The 19847-nt window shown below is 47.8% G+C and overlaps 3 protein-coding genes across 4 annotated transcripts in view; 2 read left to right on the top strand and 1 right to left on the bottom strand.

Annotated features, from left to right (window-relative positions):
- Positions 1-611: 611 nt before the first annotated feature.
- HSD17B10 (hydroxysteroid 17-beta dehydrogenase 10) lies at positions 612-3006 on the top strand. Its single transcript, XM_059911489.1, has 6 exons — positions 612-709; positions 1069-1233; positions 1864-2028; positions 2157-2285; positions 2364-2472; positions 2672-3006. The coding sequence occupies exons 1-6, from the start codon at positions 683-685 to the stop codon at positions 2860-2862; spliced, it is 786 nt and encodes a 261-aa protein (XP_059767472.1). The 5' UTR covers positions 612-682; the 3' UTR covers positions 2863-3006.
- A 155-nt stretch (positions 3007-3161) lies between these two features.
- On the bottom strand, positions 3162-17599 carry RIBC1 (RIB43A domain with coiled-coils 1). Its single transcript, XM_059911488.1, has 8 exons — positions 17398-17599; positions 16979-17071; positions 11172-11285; positions 9473-9554; positions 8918-9268; positions 4356-4474; positions 3521-3914; positions 3162-3405 (listed from the first exon to the last, which is right to left on the bottom strand). The coding sequence occupies exons 1-7, from the start codon at positions 17467-17469 to the stop codon at positions 3561-3563; spliced, it is 1185 nt and encodes a 394-aa protein (XP_059767471.1). The 5' UTR covers positions 17470-17599; the 3' UTR covers positions 3162-3405; positions 3521-3560.
- Positions 17600-19847, top strand: part of SMC1A (structural maintenance of chromosomes 1A) — a 37445-nt gene continuing 35197 nt past the window's right edge. The window contains exon 1 of one of the 2 annotated variants that reach the window (XM_059911485.1): positions 17600-17922. In XM_059911485.1, coding sequence (XP_059767468.1) covers positions 17814-17922 — 109 coding nt within the window. In that variant the 5' untranslated portion in view covers positions 17600-17813. The remainder of the gene's footprint in view (positions 17923-19847) is intronic. The other variant, XM_059911486.1, reaches the window with a different exon arrangement.

Below are 19847 nucleotides of genomic sequence, written 5' to 3'. Positions count from 1 at the left end.
TTTGTGCTGCTCAGCAGCTGTCTCAGAATGTCTGTCTCCTAGCTTCTCTCTTAATGGCTCTCCACATCCATATCTCTGAGAATCTGTCGGTCATCTCTATTCCTCTCAATCTCTTCCTCGACATATTTCTCTGCACATGGCTCTCAGAATCTCCGTCTTTGGATATCCATGTCTGGGTTCTAGAATCTGGTTCTTTGTCCCTTCCTTCGTCTGTGTCTGTACTGTAATTATCTCTTTTTCCAATTGAACTTTTTCCAACTTCCCTCTCGTAAGGCATGAACCTTTTATTATTCCTCTGGTTATCCCCAGTGCCCCGCACAGAGCCTGGCATATAGGAGTCTCTCAGATATAAACATATGAATGTTGAATGGAGGCTTTTTCCGAGGAGTAAGGTACACACTCTCAATCTCCTGTCCCCCTCCCCCCAGCGGAGCTGGCCGTCTGCCCAAAGGCCGGAGGTTGTGGCGGTGCGATGCTGCTACTCGTTGTTTTCTCCCCCGGGTGAAATAACTCTCGGCCGGGACCTTGCCTGGGCCTGCTCTCGGGTCTTGGACGCTAACCGCCGACACTCGCCGTTTGTCCTTCGCCGCGGACAGCCAGCTTCGCCGGCCCCGCCCCGCGGCTCTGCCTCGGCCAACCAGCGACCGCCCGGCAGTCCTGCTTGTAGAGAGGCCAGCGCAAGATGGCTGCTGCGTGTCGGAGCGTGAAGGTAACCGGGTCTTCGACCCTGCTTCTTGCCCCTCTGCACCCGCTGGGACGGCGCGGCCGTAGAACTAGGGGGGAGAGATCGGTGCTGGGAGAAAGGGTTACTCTTATCGAGGCCTGCTGTTGCGGCGATTGGCCTCGGGAGGTGAAGGTCAGCTCTCTGGGGCACGTGCATGCGGGGTGTCTGGATGGGCTTTTTGGGGATGAGACACCCAGAGGTCCCATCGTTAAAGTGAGGAGGCACATCTGGGTTAAACCGCAGGGGTGACCGGGAGCCTCCCTCGCAGAAGCCTGGAAAATGGGCAGATGCAAGGGTGGGGGTGGTCTGTACAGTATAGTTGTTGACCGTGCCCCTCTTCACAGGGTCTGGTCGCCGTAATAACTGGTGGAGCCTCGGGCCTAGGCTTGGCCACGGCGGAACGACTGGTGGGGCAGGGGGCCACTGCTGTACTTCTGGACCTGCCCAACTCGGATGGGGAGGCCCAGGCCAAGAAGTTAGGGAAGAACTGCGCCTTTGCCCCAGCGGACGTAAGTGGGATTACCTCACCTCTCCCATGGGGTCCCTTTTCATAAGGGTACCGTGTATGTGGGCAGTGGACCCATCTCCTTTTCCCTTTTGGCCTGAGCCGTTTTCAAACGCCTGCGGTAAGGAATTTCTAAAGCTGGGTTTCACAACGCGGGGGGGAGGGTTGGGAATTGGCCATATCAGAGTCTCCTCAAGGAAGTATGTATAGTTTGAAAATGCATATTGTGCCCTGTAATTTTATATTTACAAAGTCAAAAAACTTTTCATGAAACAAACTACAGAAGTAAAGCTTGATGAAATTATCTTAGCAGGTAGGGGTACAAAAAAGCTAGTTTATCTTCATATCAATAATTCTCAAAACTTCTCTGATCCACAGCAGTTGAGAATCTCCAGGGGTATGTGAATTTATCAGAAGAGGGTATGGATTTCAAAAATGTTTTGAAACACTGCTCTGTATTACCTAACATTTTCACCTTTGTCCCACTCTCGAGTTTTCTTTCTCCTGGCCTCTCCCTTGCTTACACAATTCTCTTGTCACTCAAAGAGTGAACCTGCCTTGCCCTCCCCTCCTCAAGATTTAGTGGTATGTGTGTGATGGGAGATGAATACCTTCTCCACTTCTCCCTTTGAAGGTGACCTCAGAGAAGGACGTGCAAGCAGCCCTGACTCTAGCAAAAGAAAAGTTTGGCCGTGTGGATGTGGCAGTCAACTGTGCAGGCATTGCAGTGGCCAGCAAGACATACAACTTAAAGAAGAGCCAGGCCCATACCTTGGAGGACTTTCAGCGAGTTCTCAATGTAAGGCCTTAGAGGTTCTCCAGGGGCAGTAGTAAGAAGTATCTGGCTGTGGGTGTCCCCAAAGCTTTTAGGGGACAAAAGGCTGCTTCTGCTTTAGGTCCTACACCATGTCTCTACTGGTCCTCCAGGTGAATCTCATAGGCACCTTCAATGTGATCCGCCTGGTGGCTGGTGAGATGGGCCAGAATGAACCAGACCAGGGAGGCCAACGTGGGGTCATCATCAACACAGCCAGTGTAGCTGCCTTTGAGGGCCAGGTGTGTGAGTAGGGGCAAGGCTTGTGCCTTGGTGACTTGTTGGGGCCCTTCCCCCTATGACCTCCACTCCTTCTCCAGGTTGGACAAGCTGCATACTCTGCTTCCAAGGGGGGCATAGTGGGCATGACACTGCCCATTGCTCGGGATCTGGCTCCCATGGGCATCCGGGTGATGACCATTGCTCCAGGTAGACATATCCCCTCCCTGCCACACCTGGGATTGGATGGGATCCGTGGGCAATTGAGAGGGGAAGGTATTTACCATCTAAACAGCAGCAGCCTTCTATCTCTGGGCATAGGGAAGCACCACAAGTAGGGTTAAGGTGAGGAGGGACCAGGTAAATATGAAAGCGAGGGTGGGTCTCTGACTCTGGTTGTCTTGTCTAGGCCTATTTGGCACTCCGCTGTTGACCACCCTCCCAGATAAAGTGCGCAACTTCCTGGCCAGCCAGGTGCCCTTCCCCAGCCGACTGGGTGACTCTGCTGAGTATGCTCATCTGGTACAGGCCATCATCGAGAACCCATTCCTCAATGGAGAGGTCATCCGGCTGGATGGGGCCATCCGCATGCAGCCTTGAAGGGGGAAGGCAGAGAAAACACAGGCTCCTCTGTCCCTCCTCTTCCTGGAGTACTCTACTCCAGCTTGGGAGGAAGCCCAGTAGCCATTTTGTAACCTCTGCCCACCAGTCACCCTTCGTGCCTAATAAAGTCTATTTCTCACAGGGGAGTGAGCAGCACTGTGTGCTGGGGGAACTGGCATGGGGAAGAAAGGTGAATGGGTGAGACTCTGACAGGGTTGGATGCTCAGACTCCAGGGGTGGGGCGGGAAAGGCAGTACCTCACACCTTTTGTGTCCTATTACAACACGTGGCCTTGATTTTAGTGAATAACTTTATTACCTAGGGTCAAAGGTGGGGGTGCTGGCTCAGCTCTCCCACTGGGAAATGGATTGGTGGAGGGGGTCTGCATCATCTTCCTCTTTTGACTCTTAGCCTCTGTGAGCTTGATGGGGGAGGAAGGAGAGATGACCATCCTGAGCTCAGCGGCTGCTGGTGTTGAATTGCAAGTGATATTGGGCTGTAGGTTGATTGGTGTACATTACTGAATTCAGATAATTCTGCCTGTGAAAGAAATCCAGAGGCCTCAGGTGATGGGCTTTCCCTCTCTCCCTGGCCCTTGCCATCCGTCTCCACCCTCCCTTGGCATTCATCCCTGCTGCCACCCCCTAGAACTCACTGGTCTTTTTGCTACTTAGCCAGCCACTGGTCGAAGGAGCCTACTCTCCACCAAAATTCAGCACACAGCTCCTCTCCTGCTCTTCTAGCTCCATTGCCGCCTGGGCCAAGCACATAGGCTGGCTTTCCCATTTGGTATCCAGTGCTTGTTCGGTCTGGCGCTGTGCCTCCTTTTCATGGTGTTGCACCTCCTGTACTTTCCTGATGGCAGCTCTCTGCTCTGCAGTCATGCCCTTCCAGCAATAGGGCAGGACCCTGTGCGGAGCCATAGGGTTTTGGGCGACCTGGGGGTTCTCAGTCAGTAGGTCACTTGTGATCTGGTTTTGGATCTCCACGAAGTTGGCCTTCCATTGGTGCTGATGCTCATGGCGCTGCTGCTTAGCCATCTTAGCTACCTGGTGGGGCCCCCGAATGTGAGCATTTGGATGCCCAGCCTCAGGGAACTCGCAGTCACAGGGGAGGGGGAGACATGGCCCTACTCTCCTCCATCTCAGGGAGAGAAGGAACAGATACTGCATGGCCTTTGAGTGACTTAAGGTGGGGGAAGGGGTGGAATGGGCAGGGAACTCCCCTGCCCTCTGGAAGCCCTTAGACTAAGAGGCTGGGGAAGGGAGGGCAGTGTTCTGTTCTCAGGTCATCCTGAGTCTGGAGGTGGGGAAGGGGACCTTCTGACCTAAGAGGGCCCTTGGGTGAAGGGGGAAATCCTCAGGTAGATGAGAGGGCTGGTGTTAATTCGAGAAGGGTTGTGAGGGGAAAGATGTGGCTGAGGTTCCCCAGGACTTTGTTCAGGGGACTGGGGAGAGCCGGGTGCACTGGATGGCTCTGGCCATACGTACCTGGGCCTTGTTGGAGTTGGCCTTGGCAGACATTATGGCCTTGCGGCAGCACTCCTCCAGCTTGGCCAGCTGGGTGGCCCGCAAGTCCATGGCTAGGCGCAGCTGTTCACTGAGCGTATCTACACAGAGAAATATGGTCAGGGCACTGTACTGGCTTGCTGCATTCCTGGTTCACTCACTCAGCCATTTGTTCAGCGAGCTTTGTGGATGTATGTGTATGTATGTTTGGGAAGGGGGTAATGTCCTCATTGGAGGGATGTGTGGAAGGAGCTACTCTTTGGGGCTAGGGATAACCAAAGTGACAGCAACAAGAATTTCTCAGGTGCCTCACTGAAAGATGCCTCCAATGGACCTGAGTCTCAATGCAGCTCTGTTGCTTCTGGGCTGTGTGACCTTGGGGAAATCATTTCATCTCTGAGCCTCAGTCTAAGGGCCATGTGTTGGGTTCTGAGGATACCAAGGAATTAGATCCTGTCCTCAGAGAGCTCCTTGTCTAATGGAGGAGATGGATCAAATGTAGATCATCATACCACAATGTGGTAAGGGCAATGACAGAGATGTGTGTAGGGCATTAAGAGAGCTTTGGGTGAGAGGAAGGCTTCCAGGAGGAGGTGATCCTTGAAATACATGTTGCATATAGTCAGAAAGGGCAAAGGGCATTCCAGGCTGCAAGCACAGCATGAGCAAATGTATTGAAACTTTGCTTCAATCCAGCCACACCAGTCTCCTTGCTGTTTCTTGAACATGCCAGACGTTCCTGCCTCAGGGATTTGCAGTAAACGTTGCTCTTGTCTCATGCTCTTTTGCCTCCCTCAGGTCTTTGCTCAAATGTTACCACCTCAGTGAGGCCTTCTGACTCTCCTACCTAAAATTGCCACCTGCCTGCCCCCAACATTTATCCTCCTTCTCTGATTTATTTTTCTCCCTAGCATTTGTCACCATCCAATACACCCTACAATTTACTTAATTATTTTTTTTTAAGTAACAATTCTTTTTTTTTTTTTTTAGAGGGGGTTGTTTATTTATTTATTTATTTATTTGTGGCTGTGTTGGGTCTTCGTTTCTGTGCAAGGACTTTCTCTAGTTGTGGCAAGCGGGGGCCACCCTTCATCGCAGTGCGCGGGCCTCTCACTGTCGCGGCTTCTCTTATTGCGGAGCACAGGCTCCAGACGCGCAGGCTCAGTAATTGTGGCTCACGGGCCCAGCTGCTCCGTGGCATGTGGGATCTTCCCAGACCAGGGCTTGAACCCGTGTCCCCTGCATTGGCAGGCGGATTCTCAACCACTGCGCCACCAGGGAAGCCCTACTTAATTATTTTTGTCTATTGCCTGTCTCTCTCGTCACTAGAAGGTAACCCTTGTGAAAGCAGGGATTTTTGTCTGTTTTATCCACTACCATGCCCTAGCACCTGCATCACAGCCTGGCACATAGTAGATGCTCAGTAAATATTTATCAAATGAATGAAGGAAGTCAAGAAACAGCATGGTCTGTATCTTAAATTACAAATAGTCCGCTCTTCCTAGAGCATAAAATGCAAGTGACTAGGGAGCTCTACAGGGGCCAGACTAAGGACTAAAAACTTGACCCTGAAGGTGGTGGGGAACATGGAAGGATTTTAAGTAAGGGGGTGACACAGATTTGCATTTTAGAAAGCTCCTTTTGGTGGCCAGTATAGAGGACAGTCAGGCTGGTGGGAGACAGTTGAGGTAGGGAAGCCATCTTGGAGGCTAAGGCAGTAGGCCAGTTGGGAGGGCTCAAACCAGGCCAGTGACGGAAAGGATGGAGGGGAAATATATGGAGGTTACATCAGCAGTACTTGATGGATTGGATGAGGGAGTAAGGGAGAAGAAAGACTTGGATGCTTTCCAGGGTCCTGGCTGGGATGACTCCATGCATTGTGTGGCCACCACTGGAACTAGAGGATACAGAATTCAGAGCAGGTTAGGGAGCACTGATGAATTGTTTAGGAAACTGAGTTGGAGGTGGTCCACAGGCACCTGGATATCTGATTCTGCAGGTAGAGAGTCCTCAGCACAGAGGTGGCGACATTTTAGCTGAAACCAGAATGAGGACCGAGGGCGCCTGAGGCAAGTATGCAGGGTAAGGAGTGCGCCAGGGACAGAGTCTCAAGAAGGAAGAAAGAAGGAAGGAAGAAGTAGAAGGAAGAGGAATCCATAAAGGGCAGACAGAGGAGGAATGATCGGAGAGCTACAAGCAGAATGTGCTGTCACAGAAGCGAAGGAAGAGAGAGGTTCAAGAAGGAAGATGTGATCAGAGTCAAGTGTAGCAAGAAAGTCCCAGTCAAGGAGAAAAGACTGAACAGAGCCTCTTGTACCTGATAACATAAAGGGCATTGATGATTTTAGTAAGAGTAGTGTCAGTGAAGTTGTGTGGGGAGAAATGAGATCTCAGAGGTTGAGGTGTGACTGGAAAGTTCGGAAGGAAAGAGCAAGTGGAAGCAGATTTTTCAGAAAGTATGGCTGTAAAGGAAAACAGCTAGCTCACAGCATCTAGAGGAATCACAGAGTGGAGGGAGACTTTTGTCTTTTTCTTAAGAAGGGTTAGACACAAGCATGCTTACAGCCTTCACAGAAGGGGCCAGTGGAAGGGCAAGTGTTGAGAACCCAGTGGGGAGTACCTAAGGTAGCACAGCCTATGTGGGAGGCAGGGGGAATGGGGTCCAGAGCATAGGCTGAGGGGTTGGCTCTGGAGAGGCACAGGGACACAGATTTCAGAGACTGGAGGGCGGGGGAAGGGAGGATAGGGGTGCCTTGTTTCATTTCACTCTTTGTAGCAACCCAGAGAGGAAAGATCAGCCCCATTTTTCAGATGAGGTCCAGAGGTGAAGTAAAATGCCCAAGGTTACACAGCCAGCAAGTAGTAAGTTGGGATTTGAATCCAGATCTCTTGAGGAATCAGCCCATGCTCCTTCCATGACACTACACAGACCCTCTCCCAGCATTCTGCTGTCCCTGTTGCCTTGCTCTACCTTCTCGTACACCTGCCTGCTGCCATTGGGCAGCTGGCCCCTGGTTCCACTGCAACTGTTCTGACAAAAATCACCAAATACTCCTAATTTCCAAATCTCATTTTCAAGTCTCATTCTTTTCCTATCTGAACTTCTCTGGGGCATTTGACGTTATTGATGACTCCCTCTCTGAAACTTCTCCCTTGGCCTCTGAGTCCCCAGTTTCTCATAGTGACTGACAGCAAGTGTGGCGTAGCGGTCAAGAGTGCAGGTTCTGGAGCCAGCCTGCCTGAGTTCACTTACCGCCTCCATCACCCACTAGCTGTATGATTTTGGGCAAGTTATTTAACATCTCTGTTCTTCAGTTTCCTCCACCGAAGGTAGGGATACTACTAGTACTTGCCTCATAGGGTTGTTGTGAGGATAAAATGAGTTAATACATGGTAGAAATCTTGGCACAGTGTCTGGTACACAGTAAGTGCTCAGCAAAGGTTAGCTCTTCCTTTTGCTACCCGCTCTGCCTAGAATGACCTTTTCTCATTCCCACTCTCTGCCTTGCCGAAATTGTACCCAACTTTCCAAAATTGGCTCCTGACAGCGGGCCTGTGCCAAGCCCCTACCCTGCCTCCCTTCCCTTGTGGGTACTGACCACTCCCATATTGATATTCCCTCCATGTCCTATATATACTTCTATCACAGTACCTCTCATAGTACCTAACGCAGTGTTAAAGTATAGATATGTGCTGGTAAATGACTTGTGCATGTATCTTTTCCTCTTACTCTACACTGATTTTCTGGAAGGCATGGTTCTGTGGGTTCCTGGAGGGTAGGGTGCCTTTCTTGTTTACTTTGGTCTTCAATTGTTCATCCAACAATGATTTATTGAGCTCCTGACACTGTGGCAGACAATGTACTAGGCAACTGGGATATAGGGGTGGAAATGAGATATGTGGTTCATCTTCAGTGAGCTGACATTTTGGGGAGAAGACAGACATTCCACAAATACTTTCAGATACTTAGTTACCTCCATGATAAGCGGTATAATAGAACAGGGTGCTATAACAGGTGGTTTTAAAGGTGAGCAGCGTGAGTAGATAAGAGATGGTCCTTGCCCGTGAAAGGCTTACTCTAATGGAAGAGGGGGACATGGCCACAGATGTCATAGTAATATTGATAGTAGCTACTGGTTATTGAGCACTGACGCTTGTGCTTTACTTACAGTATCTCATTTCATTCTCATACGAGCTCTATGTTGTATGGATTAATTTCCTCATTTTAAAGATAAGGAAACTGAAGCACAGAGAGGAAAGTTCATTTGCCCAAACCAGCTAGTAAGCAGCAGAGCCATTAGGTTTGTCTTCACTCTGCTGCCTCCAGGTAATGGAGTGCCAGGCTGATTGGGGATCAGTGGCTATACTGTCAGTTGATGAAGGAAGTCAGGGAGGTTGGGGCCTGCTCAGTCTAACCTTTCAGCATCAGCCCCTATGGGTAACTGGACCTCCCCACACAGTTCTGGTCTTCTGGGCGCTGTATCCAGCTCAGGATGACTCCCCACTAGGCCTCAGGTCACAGCCTGGAGGGCCCCGCTGCTTACCTGCACAGTTCTCCTCAACTCTGGCTTGCTGTTGCTGTTGCTCTTGCAGTGGCCTCTCCAGGCTGTGCATGAACTCCTCCTGCTGCATTCTCAGGCATGTGGCCCTGTCCAAATCTTCCCAAGAGAAGCACTGCAGGCTGGCTGGGCCCCAGTAGGGATCATTGTCACCAAGATGAGCTGGAAACTCCCCCCAGAGTGGGTCTGAATCCCAAAGGTCAAGTTCACGCCTTTTCTCGAGCTGCTGCTTCTGCTTCCGAAACTCTTGCATTTTCTTGTCCAGCCGATGTGTCCGTTCTGCCTGTTCCTTCTCTAGCATCTGAGCCACCATATCATACTGCACCTGGTCGGTACCTGGGGGTGGTGGGCAGGGGCATGGAGAAGGCCCCACGGGAGGGACAGAGCCCACTCAGCACAGCCACTGTTCCCAAAGGCCAGTCTGGTTTGTCTTACCACACCCCAGGCCTCAGGCCCCACTCCGAAGCAGAACTGCCCTGCCTTATCCCACTCAGGCCCTTGCTTTTCCCCTTTGGCTGGCCCCTGGCCTTGGGCTTTTACCATAAGCTGCCACCTCGCTCTGCTTTTTTGCCTTCCGAAGCTTTTTCTCTTCCGCCTGGCTGTTCAGGGCTTCAGCATCCACCTGATCCCAAAGAAATGAGTTAAATCAAGGTATGGGCCCAGCAGTGGGCCTTGAATGCTCTAACATAGACTGCTCAGAATTTACCTGCTTCAGAATCCTCCTATAGGATCCCCAGTACCTACTGGATAATGTTCTACCATCTCAGCATGGTTTGTAAGTCCCTCAGTGGTCTAGCCTCTTCCTCTGTCTCCAGCCTCATCTCACCCTCTTCCCCTCTCCCACCCTCAGGAGCTCTGCTTACAGTTCCCTGCACATCTTAGGCTGTTTCATACTGATAGCCTTTGCTCCAGCATCTCCCTCCACTTGGAACACTCTTTCCTCCCCTCTTTACCCAAACTCCTATTCATCCCTTAAGACCAGCTCAGACTTCACTTTCCTGACCCCTCCAGCAGGTGCTACTCCCATAGAATCTAGGGCCCACTGCCCACACTATAATGAAGTTTGCCTCTATTGATTATCTCCTACACCAGACTGTGAGCCTGATAAGGGCAGAGACTGGGCCTTAGTCAGCTTTGTATCCCTACTGCCCAACCCAGTGCTTGGCACAGAGCAGGCCCTGAGGAAACGCTTGCCAACTAGATCTCAGTCACACCACTCATCACCCAGCCAGCAATCTATTTTTTCTTAAACTATCAATATTTTCTCTTTATTTTGATTATAATTCATTTAAAATGTTTCAAAATAGTGCAAAAGGGAATACAGTTTAGTGAAGAGTAAGTGTCCCTCCCATCTCTGTCCCTCAGGCTGGTTAACAGTTTATTTTTTTTAATGTATTTATTTATTTTATTATTTATTTGGCTGCACTGGGTCTTAGTTGCAGCACGCAGGATCTTCGTTGCAGTATATGGGATCTTTCAGTTGTGGCATGTGGGATCTAGTTCCCTGACCAGGGATCAAACCCGGGCCCCCTGCATTGGGAGCGCGGAGTCTTAGCCACTGGACCACCAGGGAACAGTTAACAGTTTCTTATGTAGCCTTCCAGAAAGAGTTTAGGCATATGCGTGCAATACCAAATATTCTTTTTTCTTTTTTAATAAATTTATTTATTTATTATTTACTTATTTATTTTTGGCTGAGTTGGGTCTTTGTTGCTGGGCGTGGGCTTTCTCTAGTTATGGCGAGTGGGGGCTACTCTTCATTGCACCTTGTTGCGGAGCACGGGCTCTAGAGCACAGGCTCAGTAGTTGTGGCGCATGGGCTTAGTTGCTCTGCGGCATGTGGGATCTTCCCGGATCAGGGCTCAAACCCATGTCCCCTGCATTGGCAGGCAGATTCTTAACCACTGCGCCACCAGGGAAGCCCCCAAATATTCTTTATAGACTTCTTTCGGCTCCATTTGCCTGTCTCTTGAGAACCAGGCCACTTGGCCCTGAGCTGACTGGAGAAGTCAGCTGTCACTGGCTCCTCTTCCCCCAGTCTCTTCCCCTGCACCCCCAGTCCCCTTTCCCAGGCCCTTCCCACATGTGGGGGTGGGTGCCTTTTCACCCTCCTCCTTCCTTTCTAGCTCTACAGTCTGCTTGAATCAGGGAGGGGCTGTGATGGGCACTGCTATGTTCCTCTCCAGGTGCAAGAGTGAGGTGGCCCCTGGTCCAGAGAATGTCCCCGCTGCCCACTCACCCGCATTCCTCTGGTCCACACATTGAATAGGCTCTGTTGCTCCTTTTCTTGATTTCTTCTAGCCTCGATGGCTGCCACCTCCTTGGGATCTGGTGGTGGGTCTACCTTATACATCTGGAGCAAGGGTGAGGTGAATGGCCAATCAGTGCTAACCATCCTCCTTGACTACACCCCCACCCCCATTCCTTTCTCCCCACAGTATCTTACCAGTTATTGATTCCTACTGATTTTACTTCCTGACATATTTCATATCTGTGTTCTCCATCTCTGCTGTCACCACCCTAATTCAGGCCTCACAAGCTGGTGCCAGACAATATTCCCAGGAGCCTCACTGGCCTCCCTTGCTCCAGTGTTATGCTCTCTACCTCTTTCTCTGCCTTGGCTACTGAAGTGGTTTTTCTGAAAGCAAATCTGACCATGGCACGCCTCAGCTTAAAACCCTTAAAAGCAGCTTTAAAGCAAATGGTTCCCCAGTGTTTACAAGATCAAGTCCAACCCCCTTTGCCAGATTTATGAGTCTTCATGATCTGACCCCTGCTCACCTTTCCAAGTCTCAAACTCATTTACAACATCCCTTTTGCATTATGTTCTATTTAGTTTTCCCCGTTTCAGTAAATGCCACCACCATTCCCCCTTTATTTTTATTACTTATTCTCCAGTCAAATGAAAGGCTAGAGGGCTTCAATTTGCCTGTGTTCCTTCATATTTTGGGAGGCCCACTTTTGGCACGTGAGCCAGCCAAAGCCACAGCCCAAACCACTTCTACTAACTTAAATCTGATCATGTCTTGCACCTGCTTAAAATCCTCCCCTGGCTTCCTACTGCACTTAGAATCAGATCCAAACTCCTTACTGTGGGCTTTCAAGATCTGGTTCCTGCACACCTCTCCAGTTCATCTCATGCCTCCCTATCCCTTGCTTACAGTGCTCCAGGCACACTGGCTTCCTATCAAGTCCTCCAACACTACAACTGTTCCCACCTCAGGGCCTTTGTACACTGTGTTCCTTTGTTTGGAACACCATTCTTCAACTCCTCATATAGCTAGTTCCGGTCTCTCTCTCTCTCTTTTAACCATTTTGTAACTAAAATATTTGATGCATACAGGAGAATATATATAAGCCATATGTAAGTTAGGAAGCATGATAAAAGAGACCCATGAACCAACTCCCCAACTTAAGAAATAGTGAATGATCAATACTATTGAAGGGTCTTATGTCTCTCCTCCCTCATCCTTACCCTAAGAGATAACCACTATCCAAAATGTTACCATTCCCTTACTAATATGCATTAATATACTGTGTGTGCGTAATTCCCTGAACAATATTTTAAAACGTTTTCTTGTCTCAGAATTTTATGGAGTATCACACAGTATGCATTCTTCTGCATCTTGCTTTTTTCACCCATGTTCATTCTATCATTTAACAAATATTTATGGAGTACCTACTGTCAGATGATCCTTTAAGCATTTGGGAGACATCAAGGAGCAAAAGTGACAAAAATCTGAGTCCTTGTGAAAGTTACTTTCTAGTGGGGACAGACAGACTATAGAGAGTACATTAAACAGTTTGTAAGAAGATGATACGTGCTTCGGAAAAAAATATAGAGCAGGATAAGGGGAATTGGAAGTGCCAAGAAAGTGGGGGGCGTGTTGCAATTTTAAATATGGAAGTCAGGGGAGGCATAACTGAGAAGGTAATATTTGAGCAAATACTTGAAGAAGGTGAGAGAGTCTCCTATGCAGATAACTAGGAGAGCACTGCAGGCGGAGGGAACAAGTGCAAAGGCCTTAAGGTGGACAGAAGAGGCACACGTTCAAGGGGACAGCAGGGAGGCAAGGAGGAGTGGTAAATGACATTAGATAGATTGGGTGGGGGGGTGCAGAGCATGTAGGACTTTATAGACCATTGTAAAGGCTGTGGCTTCTACTCTGAGAGAAATGGGCAGCCATTGGAGGATTTTGAGCAGTGGGAGTGATGTGTCCTGTCTTTGATTTTTAAAGGATCGCTCTGGCTGCTGTGTTAAGAATAGACTGGAGGGGAGGGGAGGCAAGGCTAGAGGCAGGGAGACCAGACAGGAGGCTATTGCAGTCGTTCAGGCAAGAGATGATGATGACTCACCAGGTTGGTAGCAGCGGATGTAGCAAGAAGTGGTCAGATTCTGGATATATTTTGAAGGCAGAGCCAACAGGACTTCCTGATGGATTGGATGTGCTGTGAGAGAGCAGTGTTAAGAATGACTTCAAGGATTTTGGCTGGGGCAGTCAGAGGAGTTGCTATCAACTGAATAGTCTGTGTGGGGAGAACAGAATGGGATGAGGATCTGGAGATCAGTTTCGAAGTGTTGAGTTTGAGAGGTTGATTAGATACCCATTGATAGCATACATATAGTATGGTAAATTTTGTTATTGTTCAAAAAGATTTGCTGTTGGGAATTCCCTGGTGGTCCAGTGGTTAGGACTCTGCGCTTCCACTGCAGGGGACACAGGTTAGATCCCTTGTTCCCTCGTTGGGGAATTAAGATCCCAGAAGCCCCATGTGGCCAAAAAAAAAAATTTGCTGTTCCTCCTTACAGAAGGATTCTACATCCTTATCTTATTGTCCTCAAGGTTAGCCACATGATCTGCTTTGCCCTCTGCAATGTGAGAATTGACATGTGCCATTCCCAAGCAGAACTAAGAGCCATTACATGATAGCCACTTTCTCTCTTCACTCTCTGCTGTGGGACCGGCAATGTCTCAGGTGAGCGCTGCCCCTTCAGCCTCAGTCCTGGAGTGATGACAGAGCAGAGATGTAGCCAACCCACAGTGGACAAGAAGCAGGAGTGAGAAATCTTTGTTTTTATGAACTGCTGAGCCTTAAAAAAACATGTTTTTAAGAGTTTATTTGAGCAAAAAACAAACCGGGCAGTGTCAAACCAGAAGTGGTTAAGAAGAGTTCAGGGAAAGATCTTTAAAGAGAAGAGATGGAAAGCAAGGAAATTATTTGATTGGCTATAGCTGAAGCGCTTGCTTTATTTGAGAAAGCCTAGGTGGCTGTTTGGATTGGTTGTCCTTAGGTTTTTTTTTTTTTAAACAGTTTTTTTTTTTGATAATTTTATTATTCTGCTTCTGTATAGCAAGACCTTACCTAACTGGAATTTAGTTAACCAGCAACCTCACCCACCCATAACATAGCTTGAAACTAAAAATAAACAAAAATAGATCACTTAAACAAAAGCTCTTGCTCCTCATTTATAGAAGGCTTTCTCAGGGCCTCTGTCAGAAACAATTTGTTCTTATGTAGCACATATTTTTACTAAGCTTTATATAGCCTATGATTTTATTTTATTATTTTTTCTTTTTTTTTAATTGTCATCACAGTTAACATTTACTGAGTATTTACTGTAAAGGTGCAATTATAAGCATGTTGTATTAGTAACTCATTTATTAGGTTGCACCATATGAAAATGCTGATATTTGACTATTTTTGACCTACTAGTATTCTTCTTAATATTTCTATGAAGTAGATATTATTTTTTTTTCACAACTCACACACACACACGTTTAAACAGTTTTTTAAAGGCTACTTTCCATTTACAGTTATCACAAAATATTGGCTATATTCCCCATGTTGTACAATACATCCTTGAGCCTATCTTACACCCAGTAGTTTGTACTTCCCACTCTCTCACCCCTATATTGCCCCTACCCCCTCATTGGTAACCACTAGTTTGTTCTCAATATCTGTAAGTCTGCTTCTTTTATGTCATATTTACTAGTTTGTTGTATTTATTAGCTTCCACATATAGCTGCTGAGATTTTGAGGTTGTTTGTAACCTCAGCATAATTTAGCCCATCCTGATATAAGGAATTTAAAGCTATGAGGCAGTGAGAGATCTCTAAGGGACTGTAGATAGTTAAGAATGCCTCAGGGGAGACAGGGAGAGGAGGAGCCAGCACTGGAGGCTAAGGAGTGGCCAGTGAGGTGGGAGAAAAAACGGGAATGCCTGAGAAGCCAAGTGAAGAAAGTGCTTTTGGGAGGAGAGAGTGAGCAACCGATGATGGGTTAAGTAAGATGAAGATGAGAACTGACTAATTTGAAGGGGAGGGTTGCTGATGACCTTGATTAGAACATTCTTGGTGGGGCCTGACTGAACTGGGTTCAAGAGAGACTAGGACTCTAGTCAAACAACCCAGTTTATTTATTTTTTAATTGCAAGAGGAAAAGAGGAGGGACTTGTAGATTAAAAGAGACTTATATATACAGGTGGAAAAGCTTCCCTAGCATATACCTAGGAGCGGAAGTGCTGGATCATAGGGCATAAGCCTATTTAAACTTTCCGAGATAATGTTGTTTTCCAAGGAGATTGTACCAATTTATACTTTCACTATAGTGTATAAAAACTCTAGCCACTCCACATCCTCAGCAACACTGGATATTACAGACTTTTTAATTTTTGCCAACTTGTGGGTATAAAATTATAATTATCAGTTTTAATTGGAATTTTCCTTATTGCTAATGAGGTTGTAACATCTTTTCATGTGTGTTTTGTCCATTTTTCTTTTTCTGTGAAGTGCCCATTCATATCTTTTGCTCATTAAAAAAAAATCAGTTTGTCCTTTTCCTATTAATTTTAGGAGTTCCTTATGTATTCTACACACTAATCATTTCTTAGTTTACCTGTGGCAAACATCTCCAATTTGTGGCTTGTCTTTTCACTTTATTATTATTTTATAATAATTTTATGGTAACAGTTGATACACACAAAAGAATATGGTTAACACATGTAAGTTATGAAGTATAACAACAAAATGAACACCTGTGAACCCTCCACAGAACCCAGAAAATAGAACAGTATCAATACTTTAGAAGCTTTCTGTGTGCACTTACCATCTTTTCACTTTATGTTGTAATTTGGAGGAATCTGAATGTAGTCAAATTTACCAATCTTTTCCTTTAAGCTCAAAAGTTTTTATTATTTAAGAAATCCCCTGAGGTCATAAGGATATTCTCCTATATATTCTTCTAAAATTTCTAAAGTTTTGCTTTTCTCATTTAAGTTTTTAATCTATTTGGGAATTGCATTTTGTATATGGTGTGAGAAGTAGGGATCCAATTTGATTTTTTTCCCCCCAAGCTCCATTTCATCTTAAATGGAACAGTAGTTCCTGTCAATTATATGAGATTGCTGTCCTTTGGTCATTTTATCCCCTCAGCCTGATCATGACTGTTTCTCCCAACTGAACTTCATTTACTAGATTGCATCAACCAGGCTTTCTCACTTTCCTGGACTTGTCCTAAGACTTTAAGACTCTTCCCAGCCTCCAGACATCATTTAAAAAATAGTTACAGGAATGGCTGTGGCAGCCACCGGACCCTTTTCATGTCTAAGTCTAAGCACCAACGCCAGCCTACTCATTCCATCTGTCACGACAATATAAGGTCACACTGAAGGGAAAGATTCCACAGACAGCCTCTTGGACTGCTAAGGCCATGGCTTAGTAAAAAGCAGGTATAAGGTGATGGGGGATGAGGGGATGGAGGAGAGGGATAGAAAGATGGGAGACAGAGGGGAAGGGGACAGAAAGGGCAGAGTCAGGGGCAGAGGGAGAAAAGAGGAAAGAGGGCAACAGGGCGGTTGATAGGGGTGGAGGGCAGAGAGAGAAGAGGAAGGGAGGAAGCAAGGGACGGCAGAGGGGGATGGAGAGGAGGGAATGGGATGGGGGTGAGGCACGGAGAGAGAGAGATGAAGGGGGGAGAAGGGAAGAAGGACAGAGGTGGAGAGCACTGGCTTAGGGACCCTGACTCCCAGGGGTTCACACAAAATACCTTTCTCAGCAAGGAGTCCCAATTTTGAAGCTCCCAGGTTGGGTCTAGGATCAGGTCCAAGACTATAGCAGCTATAGCGGCAGTCTCTGAACTCTGCTTGGAGAAACAGGAGGGAGGCGGGGGATAGGGACAGTACCTCTGGCCACAGTTCTCCCCAGCCCGTATCCCAGTCGCTCCAGAGTACCCTCATCTCCATCCACGCCCCATCCCCCTTCACACCCCATCCCACCTATAACCCCACCCCACTCCACTTCCGACCCTACTCCACCCTCAGCAAGATCTGAACTCTAACACGGAATCCTCCCGCTGGCCCCTCCTTCTTGTACAGCCCTCCGCTCCCTGGGGTCCTTCCAATTCCCGACCCCGTTCTTGTTTGAGCCTTCCCGCCGGCCAGGCAAAAGCCGCAGCCGAGCTCCCACCTTCCTCTTGCCCTGGAGGGCATAATCCTGCTGTGACTCCTGGCTTGTCTCCGCAAGGATCGGCTCCTTCATACAGGTTCCCCCATCCCAACAGCTGCGGACTCCTCCCGGCCCCGCCTGCCTCCTTCCAAGACTATGTTGGGTGAAGAGGCGGTTTGCGTTGCCGTGCGACAAGAAAGAGGGGAGGGGCCCAAATGCCTGTCGTAACCTCGCGCCCTGGCAACGGATCAAGAAAACCACCACGTCAGCCCGAAGGCCCCGCCCGCGCCGGAAGCCGAAAATGCCGTTAGGCCTGGACTTATTCTCGCGAGGTTTGCCGTCCGCCCGGCCTGCACTGCGGTGTTTCCCGCGCGGGCTATCACAGTTCGCGGGTGTACGGCGCGGCCTTTCTTACAGCCGCCGGCGCCGCCACGGTCATGGGTTTCCTGAAGCTGATTGAGATCGAGAACTTTAAGTCGTACAAGGGTCGGCAGATTATCGGACCATTTCAGAGGTTCACCGCCATCATTGGACCCAATGGCTCTGGTGAGATAAACCCGGCTGCGGCCCTGCTTAACGTCCCAGCCTGGACCCCCCTATCCGGCAGCACAGTAGTACAACCCAGCCTGTGCAGCCTGAAATGTCGCGAACCCTAACAGGTTCCTTGCCCTCCTGAGGGTTTCGACCTGGACCCGCTTTTCCCGCTCGGGTGCTCTGACGCGAACCTTTTCCCCAGGTGTCAGTTGCCCGCTCTTTGCGCGACCCCCTTCCCGGCCCGAGTGGTACGGGCCGAAGTGTACGTTACCCCGCCCACTGCCCCCTGCAGCCAAAAGTGGCGCGTCCGGAGCCGGCTGCCAGTAGCTGGCCACGCAGTTCCTCCCCGGAGCAGCTGCATCCGGCCTCCACGCATTGTGTGAACCCCCCGGCAGATGTGGGACCGCTCGTGGCCCTCCCGTAGCCTCCGGGCCAAACGGTATACTTCTGCTTCATCCCAGCGCCCCCTCCCGCCTCGCGTTGGTACACTCCAATTCCTTTTTTTTTTTTTTTTTTTTCTTTTAAAAACTCTTCTCTGGAGGCGGCACTTTTGAATTTCGGACTCCGAGCTCGCGTCTCCGGAGTGCTTGGGGTCTCGACTCCCCGGCCTCAACTGAGAGGTGGGGATGCCTCGAATTCGAGGCATGCCTTTCCTACCACTGAAACCGTCAAAAGTCAGAACTCATTCGCTCGTCAAATTTATTGAATGCTTACTGCTTTATAAGGAGTTATTCAGTCAAGGTGCTGTGGAAACAGCCGAGAACAGAATAAGCCATGCTTTCGGAGAACTTACATTCCAGAGGGGAAAGACGATAATAAAGGAGGAAATAAGTTATTTTTCGGCTGTGATAAGTGCTGTGCAGGATTGATGTGATACAGTGATGTGATAGAGTGACTTGGATGGCTTTTTAGGAAGAATGGTCATTAGTTAACAGTACTGTATTGTATATTTTGTATATATATATATATATTTTTTTTTTAATGTCTGAAACATTTATATTAACATATTTCCATACATATTTCCATACAAATACAAATATGATTTTTAGAAATTTCATGTAATGTCTGAAACATTTATATTAACATATTTCCATACATATTTCCATACAAATACAAATATAAGATTTTTAGAAATTTCATGTAATGTCTGAAACATTTATATTAACATGTTTCCATACAAATAGCCCAATGAAAGTTTAGTATTAGTTGTTTTGTTTGTTTTTTTATACTGCAGGTTCTTATTAGGCATCAGTTTTATACACATCAGTGTATACATGTCAATCCCAATCGCCCAATTCAGCACACCACCATCCCCACCCCACCGCAGTTTTCCCCCCTTGGTGTCCATATGTCCATTCTCTACATCTGTGTCTCAACTTCTGCCCTGCAAACTGGCTCATCTGTACCATTTTTCTAGGTTCCGCATACATGCATTAATATACGATATTTGTTTTTCTCTTTCTGACTTACTTCACTCTGTATGACAGTCTCTAGATCCATCCACGTCTCAACAAATGACTCAATTTCGTTCCTTTTTATGGCTGAGTAATATTCCATTGTATATATGTACCACATCTTCTTTATCCATTCGTCTGTTGATGGGCATTTAGGTTGCTTCCATGACCTGGCTATTGTAAATAGTGCTGCAATGAACATTCGGGTGCATGTGTCTTTTTGAATTACGGTTTTCTCTGGGTATATGCCCAGTAGTGGGATTGCTGGGTCATATGGTAATTCTATTTTTAGTTTTTTAAGGAACCTCCATATTGTTCTCCATAGTGGCTGTATCAATTTACATTCCCACCAACAGTGCAAGAGGGTTCCCTTTTCACCACACCCTCTCCAGCATTTGTTGTTTGTAGATTTTCTGATGATGCCCATTCTAACAGGAGTGAGGTGATACCTCATTGTAGTTTTGATTTGCATTTCTCTAATAA

This window comes from Balaenoptera ricei, chromosome X, assembly GCF_028023285.1.
Source record: "Balaenoptera ricei isolate mBalRic1 chromosome X, mBalRic1.hap2, whole genome shotgun sequence".
Classification (NCBI taxonomy): Eukaryota; Metazoa; Chordata; class Mammalia; order Artiodactyla; family Balaenopteridae; genus Balaenoptera; species Balaenoptera ricei.
The sequence above is the reverse complement of the archived record's forward strand: the minus strand, read 5'-3'. Positions and strand labels throughout refer to the sequence as shown.

Excerpts from the sequence above, each read along its gene's own strand:
- HSD17B10 (XM_059911489.1), top strand. The coding sequence starts at position 683 with ATGGCTGCTGCGTGTCGGAGCGTGAAG. Across the intron at positions 710-1,068 it reads CTGCGTGTCGGAGCGTGAAG|GGTCTGGTCGCCGTAATAAC; the intron begins GTAACCGGGTCT and ends CCCTCTTCACAG. Across the intron at positions 2,286-2,363 it reads TAGCTGCCTTTGAGGGCCAG|GTTGGACAAGCTGCATACTC; the intron begins GTGTGTGAGTAG and ends CTCCTTCTCCAG.
- RIBC1 (XM_059911488.1), bottom strand. The coding sequence starts at position 17,469 with ATGAAGGAGCCGATCCTTGCGGAGACAAGCCAGGAGTCACAGCAGGAT. Across the intron at positions 17,072-17,397 it reads CCCTCCAGGGCAAGAGGAAG|AGTTCAGAGACTGCCGCTAT; the intron begins GTGGGAGCTCGG and ends TTCTCCAAGCAG. Across the intron at positions 9,269-9,472 it reads GAGCGAGGTGGCAGCTTATG|GTACCGACCAGGTGCAGTAT; the intron begins GTAAAAGCCCAA and ends CACCACCCCCAG.